The sequence below is a fragment of the Macaca fascicularis genome, chromosome 20 (genome assembly GCF_037993035.2).
Source record: "Macaca fascicularis isolate 582-1 chromosome 20, T2T-MFA8v1.1".
NCBI classification, from domain to species: Eukaryota; Metazoa; Chordata; class Mammalia; order Primates; family Cercopithecidae; genus Macaca; species Macaca fascicularis.
The window spans coordinates 71,248,186-71,260,500 of NC_088394.1; the positions used below are offsets into that span (position 1 = coordinate 71,248,186).

At 42.3% G+C, this 12,315-nt stretch overlaps 1 protein-coding gene across 2 annotated transcripts in view; it reads right to left on the reverse strand.

The window, feature by feature from the left end:
- CFDP1 (craniofacial development protein 1) overlaps positions 1-12,315 on the reverse strand; it is a 151,820-nt gene that overhangs the window by 123,898 nt on the left and 15,607 nt on the right. For both annotated transcript variants that reach the window (XM_065537740.1, XM_045382217.1), the window contains exons 2-4: positions 5,496-5,613; positions 3,380-3,599; positions 2,665-2,792 (exon numbers count right to left, since the gene is read on the reverse strand). In XM_065537740.1, coding sequence (XP_065393812.1) covers positions 2,665-2,792; positions 3,380-3,599; positions 5,496-5,613 — 466 coding nt within the window. The remainder of the gene's footprint in view (positions 1-2,664; positions 2,793-3,379; positions 3,600-5,495; positions 5,614-12,315) is intronic.

Here is a 12,315-nt window from a genome sequence, read left to right on the forward strand (position 1 = left end):
TGGGATTACAAATGTGCACCACCACACCTGGCTAATTTTTGTATTTTTAGTAGAGATGGGGTTTCACCATGTTGCTCAGGCTGGTCTCGAACTCCTGACCTCAAGCGATCCACCCACCTTGGCCTCCCAAAGTGCTGGGATTATAGGCATGAGCCACCATGCCAGGCCAGCTTTTTGTCTTAATAACAGAATAAAAGGTAACAGTCATTCCCCGTATATTAACACTTTCAATGAACAGCCTGTATAGTTACATAATTCTTTCCTTTTTCCTGTCTGCGGTTTGTTTTGACCACATGCATTGAAATGTAATGTTATGTCTATTAAATCCTTTTTCCCCCCCACACCCGTCGACAGAGGTTAAAAGGCCCACACTTGGAGGGGGCAGGTGGCCCCAGTTATACGCACACAGTGCTGTGGTGCTGCAGCCTGAGCCCCATGGCCACAAAGACAGGTAGTAGGGTAACTGCTGAATCTTAGTAAAACATTAGTTAACTTTTATATTTGTTCTTCTAATAATTCCTTTGTATTGTGTTTTTAGAAAAGTACTGGTCTGCAATAGATTGAAAATTTTAAGTTGGGGTCCTTCATCATAGATAGCAATCTGCTCTAATGTTAACTTTACTGAATATGAGAGTTATACTGTGTTACAATGGAGAATGCCCTTGGTTGTAGAAGACATGTGCTGAAGTATTAAAGGCTGAGGTGTCACAATGTCTACAAGTAAATTTCAAATGGTTCAGCCAAAACAAAAGAAAAACCCAGATACAAATGGTGAGAGAGAGGCAATACATTAACCAGTGGTGAATCCGGATGATAGGTATGTAGGAGTTCGTTATAACACTATTCTTGCAACATTTCTATAAGTGTGACTTTTTTTCAGAAGAAGATGTCAGAGAGAAATTTTTAATAATAAAAAGTTTTGTTCCATACCATTTATAAAAGTGATAATGGCCAGGGAGAGTAGTTCAACCCTGAAGTCCCAGTTACTTAAGAGGCTGAGGCTGGAGGATCGCTTGAGCCCAGGTGTCCAAGAACAGCCTAGGCAACACAGCAAGACCCTTTCTCAAACAAAAACAAAAACACAAAACAAAAAAACTGATAGTCAATTTTTTCATAAATATACCTTCACTAGATAAATAATTGTTGAAAACATTATTTTTAAGAATAACAATTTTAGGGAAAATTGTATTTTCAGAGAGCCTACAGGTCTAATTAATTACTGCCAATGAAAATCAATGTGACCGCCTATAAATTTATTGATTGGCACTTTCTCTGTTCTCATTTAGTTCTAAATTACAAATCTGCTATTTTCACATAATAAAATTGAAATAAATGGGGGAGGGGAAATTAGAGGTATGTGGCTCTTACCTAACAACCAGGAGGCTAACCTGGTCAAGGCATTAAGCCCCTACTTAACCTATGGTAAATAAACCTTATTACTCAATCAGAAAAATATCATTAAGGTAAGAAAATAATATTGAGGCAGGGCACGGTGGCTCACGCCTATAATCTCAGCACTTCGTGAGGCCGAGGCAGGTGGATTACGAGGTCAGGAGTTCAAGACCAGCCTGGCCAACATGGTGAAACCCCGTCTCTACTAAAACTACAAACAAATGGCCAGGCACTGTGGCTCACGCCTGTAATCCCAGCACTTTGGGAGGCCAAGGCGGGCCTCGGTCAGGAGATCCAAAATCATCCTAACACAGTGAAACCCCGTCTCTACTAAAAATATTAAAAAATTAGCAGGGCACGGTGGCAAGCACCTGTAGTCCCAGCTACTCGGGAGGCTGAGGCAGGAGAATGGCGTGAACCCGGGAGGTGGAGCTTGCAGTGAGCCAAGATCGCACCACGAGCCAAGATTGCACCACTGCACTCCAGCTTGGGTGACGGAGCAAGACTCTGTCTCAAAAAAAAAAAAAAAAAAAAAAAAAACAAGGCCAGGCGTGGCACCAGGTACTCGAGAGGCTGAGGAATGAGAACTGCTTGAACCTGGGAGGTGGAGATTGCAATGAGCTGAGATCGCACCCTGCATTCCAGCCTGGGCAACAGAAGTGAAACTCCATCTAAAAAAACACAAAAACAAAAACAAAACAAAACAAAACAACTACAAAAAAATTAGCTGGGTATAGTGGCGTGTGCCTGTAATCCCAGCTACTCGGGAGGCTGAGGCAGGAGAATTGCTTGAAATGGGATACGGGAGGTGGAGATTGCAGTGAGCCGAGATCATGCCACTGCATTCTAGCCTGGGCTACAGAGCAAGACTCCGTTTCAGAAAAAGAAAATAATACTGAAACCAAATTTGTCTCCTTGCATTTTCTTATCTGATTTCAGACTTCAATGGGGCTCAGATTGCAGTCAAGGAAAGTAATAAAGGGAAACATGACTTACCAAAAGTCACAAAACACGGCAATGATCAAGTGGAACAAAATACTTAACTCTTATATTCCCTTGCTTCTGTTCAGCTGACCACTTCGTAAAGCTCAAAAACTACACTGCTATATGTGAAAGGACCTTTCTCATGCTCCCTGATAATTTATAGAGCCAGTTTTCCTTGAGTTCAAATATAACTCTCCCAAAATATTATGATGGATTGAAATGAGGATAGATGGCTAACACCAGTTAGAGAGAGATGCTCACACTAGTTTCAAAGTTTGCGAAACTTACCGTACTTCTTCACCAGCAAAATCAAACACCTTGGTGATTTTAACTTTTTCTGTTTCTTTAGGTTTCTCTAGCTCTTCTGCTTTTACCAACAATTTACTTGAACTTGTCTCTTCAGTCTCCTCTCCTTTCTACAAAAAAAAACAAGAAACGTAATCAGTTTCACCAAAAGATGAACCATATTGTTTATAGCTACTTTTTATTATTTTTTTTCTTTGAGACAGTGTGTCACTCTGTTGCCCAAGCTGGAGCACAGTAACACAATCTTGGCTCACTGCAACCTTCCCACCTCCCAGGTTAAAGCGATTCTCCTTGCCTCAGCGTCCAAAGTAGCTGGGATTATAGGCAACCGCCACCACACCCAACTAATTTTTGTATTTTTAGTAGAGACAGGGTTTCGCCATGTCGACCAGGCTGGTCTCAAACTCCTGACCTCAAATGATCCACCTGCCTCAGCCTCCCAAAGTGCTGGGATTGTTGGTGTGTGCCACTGCACTCAGCCTATAGCTACTCTTAAATGTTTCATCTCTAATTAGTTAAAGGCCTATTGGAAATTTATATGATTAGAGAAGCTTATTCTCCTACCATAGGAAATGCTTTGCTTTTCACTTAGTACAATTGTTAACAAAAGGCATCTGGTCGATTTCCGTAGGCTTCAAATGTCAGTAATGTAGGGTATTTCTGGAGAGGCATTCACCTTATTAATCTCTCAACTTACCTTAACTTGTGTACTTGGGGGCACTTTTGATTTTGGTCCCACATCATTGAGGAAGCTGGCCCACAGTTCGTCTTCCTTCTTTTTCCTTGCATCCTCTGATCCAATGCCTTTTTCCTGCTCTGCAGCTTCATCTTCTTCCTCACTACTGCTTCCCTCAGATTCTGAATTGGCATCCTCCTCTTCCTCTTCTTCTAATGAGAGGCCACCTTGTTTTCTCTTCCTAATCACCAGCAGCCACAGGCAAAAGGAAAGACAGACAGCACAAAATGATTTCAGTTATCCCTCTCCCAATCCCAAACACAATCTTGTAAACCCGAGAACATTTTAAATTCTGGGACTACTGATTAATGAGTACAAGAGGTGAGTGGAAGAAGTAAGCTGAAATTTTGTAGAAGAAAAAAAAAAAATTGGAAAAAAAAAAAAAAGAACTGAGCTCTTATTGCTAACTTTTCTCCAGTCACTTAAAATCAAAGTATGGCGTTCTCCTTCTAAATCAGGACCAGCTGTTTTCACAACGAAAACATCCAAATCACCTAATCACATAATTAATCTGCCCGGGAGGAACATTCTAAGAACATACTTTATGTGCCAGACATTGTTGACTTTTTAAAGCTACTCCATTTGTAGAACAAGTTCTATTGAGAAGAGCCTCAACTTTATTTGCACTATTTCTTCCAAGAGTTCTCAAGGAAAAAGAAAAAAATCCATGTTTCTTCCCACTTTCGGAAGACATGAGAGCTGGAATACAGAAAAATTCAAGGACAGGCCAGGCGAGGTGGCTCACGCCTGTAATCCCAGCACTCTGGGAGGCCAAGGCCCACACAGATATTCCACTACCTTTTTTCTCTTTTTCTTCATATAAACTTTCATCACATCAAGATGAGACAAGGTCAGCACTTCAAGACCAGCCTGGCCAACATGGTGAAACTCCGTCTCTGCTAAAAATACAAAAATTAGCCAGACGTGTTGGTGGGTGCCTATAATCCCAGCTACTCAGCGGCTGAGGCAGGGAATTGAACCCAGGAGGCGGAGGTTGCAGTGAACAGAGATCACACCACTGCACTCCACCCTGGGCAACAGAGCGAGACTCTGTCTAAAAAAAAAAAAAAAAAAAATTCAAGAACAAAAAAACTGGGCCCAAGACTTATAAGAGTACATTGCTTCTTAGACTATTTTGACTTTAGGCAAATCCATCTAATATCTACAATTCTTTTTTCCTTTTCATAAATGATAATCTGCTTTTTGCTTCAATGCCCAGGAAGACAGAAACACCCAAGTGAGGTAAAAGACTTCTATGGAAGATGCCCTTATCTAAGTTAAATAGCCTGTCAGAATTTTCATAATTTTCATGGGAACATAAGCCCATACCAGGCCTATGTGAGGCAATTTGCTAAATCTGTATTTTTTAAATTTAATTGCATATATAACCTTAGATCAAACAATTCCACTTCTAAATGTTTCATTTACAGATATATTTATACATGTATACATTATATACATTTATGTATTTATGTATACTTTGTATACATGTATAAAAAGAATATTCACTGCAGTCTTGTTTGTTGTAGTAAAGACTAGATACAATCTAAACATCCCTCAATACAGGAAAGCCTAAATAAAGTAAGGCCTATTCATATACTGTAATACCATGTAAAAGAGGAGATACTGCCATGGTACCATCTCTGAGATGTGAAATAAAGAGAAATGAAAATGAGAAAATGAGTATGCTACTATTTATATTTTTTTCTTAAAAAAAAGGAAGAAAGAAAATATAGACATATATGCTTTTACATGCAGACTATCTCTGGTAGCATAGTTCTTCAGAGGCAAAGCAACAAGGGCTAGGAACAGGGTAAACATCTTTTTAGGGACTGAATTTTCTGTTTTAACCATATATACATATTACCTATAAACATGTTTTTTACATTAAAGCTCAAAATGTTTAAAGCTTTCCAGAGACCAAGAAGTTAATCCTAAAATAACAGCAAATGTTTCCCTCAAAGAGAAAAGGATTAGAAACTCTGGCTTCATTAAATCTATCATCAGATAAATCTTAGCAATCAGGATGGTTGTGACAATAGCCCCTAACTTCTAAGGGCCTTGAGGGCAGCATCACCTGGCTGGAATGCTCTGGGCCTTTCTTTTTTTCCCTTGGGTTTTCTGTGTCTGCTCTTCACCATCCACTTCATCTTCCTTCACTAATTCATTTACATCATCTTCACTATACTCTCCACCTGAAATCACATTAACAGGGTGATCAGACAGGAATAAAGGTTTTCACATCAAGATGAGACACTTTCATCAATACAAGCTTTCACACCAAGATATTTTCATTAAGAAAAAGTGAATTTTCCCCTATTCTTCCATTCTTCACCTAACGAAAACATCATTTCCTTGGGGAAGTCTTCTCTGCCCCTGAAGACTACCCTATGTTCTTCTATCCTAGGCTTGCATGGCAGTCTCTATTTCCGCTCCATAACTCATCCCACTTATATTTAATGTTGGTAATTTCTGCTGTGCTTTATATACTCCAAGAGGACATAAACCCTGTTCAACTTGACTTTTAAGTATTCGCTGAATGAATGAGTGAATGAACAGAAATTCCAATTCTACTAATGTGTTTCTCAAAGAAGATGCACTACCTCATCTTGGGTATCTTTCAAATCTAATTTAAAAAACACTTTGTCGGCCGCGCGCGGTGGCTCAAGCCTGTAATCCCAGCACTTTGGGAGGCCGAGACGGGTGGATCACAAGGTCAGGAGATCGAGACCATCCTGGCTAACCCGGTGAAACCCCGTCTCTACTAAAAAATACAAAAAAACTAGCCGGGCGAGGTGGCGGGCGCCTGTAATCCCAGCTACTCGGAGGCTGAGGCAGGAGAATGGCGTAAACCCGGGAGGCGGAGCTTGCAGTGAGCTGAGATCCGGCCACAGCACTCCAGCCTGGGCTACAAAGCGAGACTCCGTCTCAAAAAAAAAAAAAAAAAAAAAAAGGCCGGGCGCGGTGGCTCAAGCCTGTAATCCCAGCACTTTGGGAGGCCGAGACGGGCGGATCACGAGGTCAGGAGATCGAGACCATCCTGGCTAACACAATGAAACCCCATCTCTACTAAAAAAAAAAAAAAAAAACAAAAACACTTTGTCTTCTCAATAAAAGAGGTTTAAAAGAAAACCTAAAGACTTCCAGTTAAACATAGCAGAAAGAACAAAAACACCCATGTCCCATCTTCAGACACTGACATTCAAGGGTCCCCAACAAAAGAGTGTCGCTTGGATGTCTGACCACATGCTGTGGTACCAGTCAATAAACCAACCCTGCCCACAAAGAGATTCCACTACCTTTTTCCTCTTTTACTTCATATAAACTTTCATTTGAAGTGTACACACCAAAAAGCACACAAATCTAGTATGTAGTTCAATGGAATGACACACAGTGAACACGCTTGCATAACCAGGGCCCCAGCTTGAGGAACTGAACATTATCAGCATCCCAGAAGGCCCCTTGTGCTCCCTTCCAGTCACTAACCACTAATCTACCCTTAAAGGGAACCAATATCCTGACTTCTAACGTCACGGGTTAGTTTTGCCAGCTTTTCAACTTTCAACAGGAGCCTGCGGTGTGCACCCTTCTGTGTCTGGCTTCTTTCATTCAACATTTTGTTTGTGAAAGTCATCCACATTGTTGCAATGTAGCTGTAGTTTATTCATTCTCACTCCTAAATAGTAAATAGTATTTCATTGTATGACTATACCACCATCTGTTTATTCATTCTCCTGTTGATGCACAACTAGGTTGTTTCCAGTTTGGAGTCATTACAAACAGTACTGTTTTGATACTCCTGTACATCCAATCAGCTTTATTTATTTATTTATTGAGACGCAGTCTCGCGACCTCAGCCCACTGCAACCTCTGCCTCCCAGGTTCAAGTGATTCTCCTGCCTTGGCCTCCTGAGCAGCTGAGATAACAGGAGTGCACCACCATATCCAGCTGATTTTTATATTTTTAGTAGAGATGGGGTTTTACCATGTTGGCCAGGCTGGTCTGGAACTCCCAACCTCAGGTGATCCACCCGCCTTGGCCTCCCAAAGTGCTGGGATTACAGACATGAGCCACCACACATGTCCTACAACCAACTTTTAAATACTTCACTCATAACGTACCAAGGACCACCAAACACTTGAGAAAAACCTCCAATATGAAAGGCAAGTTTCAAGATAAACAGAAAGGAATTCAGAGGAAACAAAATTAGTGCAGAAAGAGGGGGTGGGGAGGGGGACAGACTAAAAACTTAAGGAAAAAGGCTTTGTAATTACTATCCTTAAAGATATAAGAGAGACTGTGGTACCCATGGAATAAAAATAAGACTTTTAAAATAATTAAGAAAAACAACAAAACAAACAAAAAAGCTCGTGAAAACTAAAGCAATGATAAAAGAAATTAAAAAAAAAAAAAAAAGACCAGTGGCTCACGCCTATAATCTCAGCCTTTTGGTAGGCCAAGGCAGGTGGTTAACCTGAGCCCAGGAGTTCAAGACCAGCCTGGCCAACTATGAAACCCTCTCTCTACAAAAAAAATACAAAAATTAGCTGGGCTTGGTGGTACACACCTCTAGTCTAAGCTACTCAGGAGGCTGAGGTAGAAAGATCACTTGAGCCTGGGAGGTCAAGGCTGGAGTGAGCCAAGATCACACCACTGCACTTCAGCCTGGGTAATAAAGCAAGATCCTGTCTCAAAAACATAAATACATAAATTCAAATTTTTTTAAAGGCAATCAGAAGGAGCCAGCTGTGTAAAAATCTGGAGAATGAGCATTTGAGGCTGAGGTGGAAACAATCAATATCCAAAATGGAATTCTGTTTGATATCCCAAACACCAAGGACTAAGTGACAGTGTTTCATGAAGAGAGCAGTGAGTTCCTGGTTAAGACAGCAGTCTGAACACACAGATGTTAATTTTACTTCCTCCAGAACCTCAAGTAAAATCATCAGCACAAGGCCGGGCACAGTGGCTCATACCTGTAATCCCAGCACTTTGGGAACCCAAGGAGAGCGGATCACTTGAGGCCAGGAGTTCAACACCAGCCTGGGCAACATGCTGAAATTCCATCTCTACCAAAAATACAAAAAATTGGCCAGGCATGGTGGCGTGTTCCCGTAATCCCAGCAACTCAGGAGGCTGAGGCAGGAGAATTGCTTGAACCCAGGAGGCAGAGTGTGCAGTGAGCCAAGATGGCACCACTGCACTCCAGCCTGGGCGACAGAGTGAGATTCTGTCTCAAAAAAAAAAATTAAGCAGCACAAAAGGACTTTTGAAACATGTAAACCTATAATGCTGGAAAGAAATGGTAAGGAGACAACAGCAACACATCTCCGGAACCTGGAGAGTAAGCAGCAATTGCTTACAGACTTAGGGAAAGAAAAAGCCTAAGTTGATATGCAACGCAAAATCCTCAAAAGGCACTGGGACCAGAGGTAAAGGTGAGTTCCCCCAAATCAGGGGAAAGCTGTAAGAGAGGCAGTTGGCTCTCCACAGGTCTAAGCCATGGGCAACTAGTTCTACCACAGCACCCACCCCTAGCCCCCACCCCCAAGCAAAATCTGAAGGTTGTATCCTGGAGGAGTGTGGATGAGGGAATGCCAAGCATAGTTGGAGGACATATAGGTACTTTAAGGAAATCAGGAATATTAAGTGACCAACATAAATACTAAGGCTAAATACTAAGATTCCCAGCACTACTACCCTTTCCTTACATAGCTAGTTTTGCTTGCTACTCATATTTTGAAACTGTATTTAGGTAGGTGGTAAATCTATAAAGAAAAGCAAGGCAGCCGGGCGCGGTGGCTCATGCCTGTAATCCCAGCACTTTGGGAGGCCGAGGCAGGCGGATCACGAAGTCAGGAGATCAAGACCATCCTGGCTAACATGATGAAACCCTGTCTCTACTAGGAAATACAAAAAAGTAGCGGGGCATGGTGGCGGACACCTGTAGTCCTAGCTACTTGGGTGGCTGAGGCAGGAGAATGGCATGAACCTGGGAAGCGGAGCTTGCAGTGAGCCGAGATCGCACCACTGCACTCCAGCCTAGGCGACAGAGTAGACCCCATCTCAAAAAAAAAAAGAAAAGAAAAGCAAGGCACATGTCAATGTCAACAGTACAAATATTCTAGTTATTAAATTGGGTGGTAGGTACATAAGTATCATTTGATTAGTATTCTTTAAACTGTACATGCGATACTCTGCCATATATATATATACACATATATATATATATTTCACATTTTTATAAATATAAGAAAAGCTCAGAGCTGGGCAAGGTGGCTCATGCCTGTAATCCCAGCACTTTGTGGGGCCAAGATAGGAGGATTTCTTGAGCTCCGGAGTTGGAGACCAGCCAGGGCAACATGGTGAAACCCTGTCTCCACAAAAAATACAAAAATTCAAAAATTAGCCAGGCCTGCTGAACTGTGCCTGTAGTTCCAGCTACCTGGAAGGCTGAAGTGGAAGAACTGATTAAGCCCGGGAGGCTGAGGTAGCAGTGAGCCATGTTTTCATCACTGTACTCCAAGCCTGGGTGACAAAATGAAACCCTGTCTCAAAAAATAAATAAATAAAGAAAAATAAAGAAAAAACTCAGGGCCAGGCACAGTGGCTCATGCCTGTAATTCCAACACTCTGGGAGGCTGAGGTGGAAGGACTGCTTGAGCCCAGCAGTTTGAGACCAGGCTGGGCAACAAAGTGAGACCCTATAACTACAAAAAATTTTTAAACATTAGCCAGGCACGGTGGGCATGCCTATGGTCCCCACTACTTGGGAGGCTGAGGGGAGGATCACTTGAATCCAGGAGGTCAAGGCTGAAGTGAGCCATGAACATGCTACTGCATTCCAGCCTGGGTCACAGAATGAGACCCTGTCTCAAAAACAAAAACAAAAACAAAAACCACCCCAAAATACAAAGAAACACAAATGTATTTACCTTTTTATCCAGCAGTCCCACTTTTATCCCAGAATATATAATAGGTTATTCACTCAGCACTGTTTGTAATAGCAAAAAATTAGAAACAGCTCAAGTTGTCTCACAGTAAGTGACTGGCTGAAAAGACTATGGTCTATCTAAAGAATGGAATACCACATATTCATTACAATGCAAGGTGTAGAATTTCTATGTATTTACCTCAAAGATATACTCTTAAGTTAAAGAGAAAAAAAAGGAGAGGAAAAGCAAAAGAACAATGTATGAAATATGTCAGCTTTGGATGAGGAAAAAGGAAGAATTAAGAATATGCTTATATTTGTTTGTATACGGAAAAATCGACACTAGAAGGATAAACAAGAAACTAATGAAAACAGCTCCTATGCCGGGCGCGGTGGCTCACGCCTGTAATCCCAGCACTTTGGGAGGCCGAGGCGGGCGGATCACAAGGTCAGGAGATCGAGACCACGGTGAAACCCTGTTTCTACTAAAAATACAAAAAATTAGCCGGGCGCGGTGGCGGGCGCCTGTAGTCCCAGCTACTCAGGAGGCTGAGGCAGGAGAATGGCGTGAACCCGGGAGGCGGAGCTTGCAGTGAGCCGAGATTGCGCCACTGCACTCCAGCCTGGGCGACAGAGCGAGACGCTGTCTCAAAAAAAAAAAAAAGAAAAAGAAAACAGCTCCTTATAAGGGTCAGGATAAAACAGAGTACAAGCAAGAGTTCACTATGTTTATCTCTCTACAGAACTTTGAAAATCCCTTAAATTCAAAAGTTTGAATAAATAAACATAACTGTATACCAAAATAACATAACCACATAAACAAAAGATTCCCAGGACTTTAAAAACAGTATTCTGACTATACATCTTCATCAAGATGCATTCCAAAGACAAAAAAAAGTTCTACTCTGTGTAGTAACATCAATGTTGGTATTTTGAAACTATTTCCTTTATATCATAGGTTAAAGCAAGTAATCAAACATGTTAGGAATCTAGATCTTCAGAATAAGAGAAATGACACAATTATAAAATCAAAGAAATAGGACGGGAGTGGTGGCTCACGTCTGTAATCCCAGCACTTCGGGAGGCTGAGGTGGGTGGATCACTTGAGGTCAGGAGTTCTAGACCAGCCTGGCCAACATGGCAAAACCCCATCTCTACTAAAAATACAAAAATTACCAGCCGGTCACAGTGGCTCACGCCTGTAATCCCAGTACTGTGGGAGGCCTAGGCAGGCGGGTCAAAAGGTCAGGAGTTCGAGACCAGCCTGGTCAGTATGGTGAAACCCCATCTCTACTAAAAATACAAAAATAAAAATAAAAATAAAAAAATTAGTTGGGCGTGGTGGTGTGCCTGTAATCCCAGCTACTTCGAAGGCTGAGGTAGGAGAATCGCTTGAACCTAGGAGATGGAGGTGGCGGCAAGCTGAGATCACCCCATTGCACTCTAGCCTGGGCAACCAGGCTAGACTCCATCTCAACAAGGCGAAACTCCATCTCAAAAAAAAAAAAAAAAAAAATTACCAGGCATGGTGGTGCACACCTGTAATCCCAGCTACTCAGGAGGCTGAGGCAAGAGAACTGCTTGAACCCGCGAGACAGAGGTTGCAGTAGGTCAAGATCACACCACTGCACTCCAACCTGGGCAACAGAGCAAGACTCCATCTCAAAAATAAATAAATAAGTGAAAACACAGGCCGGGCGCGGTGGCTCAAGCCTGTAATCCCAGCACTTTGGGAGGCCGAGACGGGCGGATCACGAGTTCAGGAGATCGAGACCATCCTGGCTAACACGGTGAAACCCCGTCTCTACTAAAATACAAAAAAAAATTAGCCGGGCGAGGTGGCGGGCGCCTGTACTCCCAGCTACTCGGGAGGCTGAGGCAGGAGAATGGCGTGAACCCGGGAAGGCGGGGCTTGCAGTGAGCTGAGATCCAGCCACTGCACTCCAGCCTGGGCAACAGAGC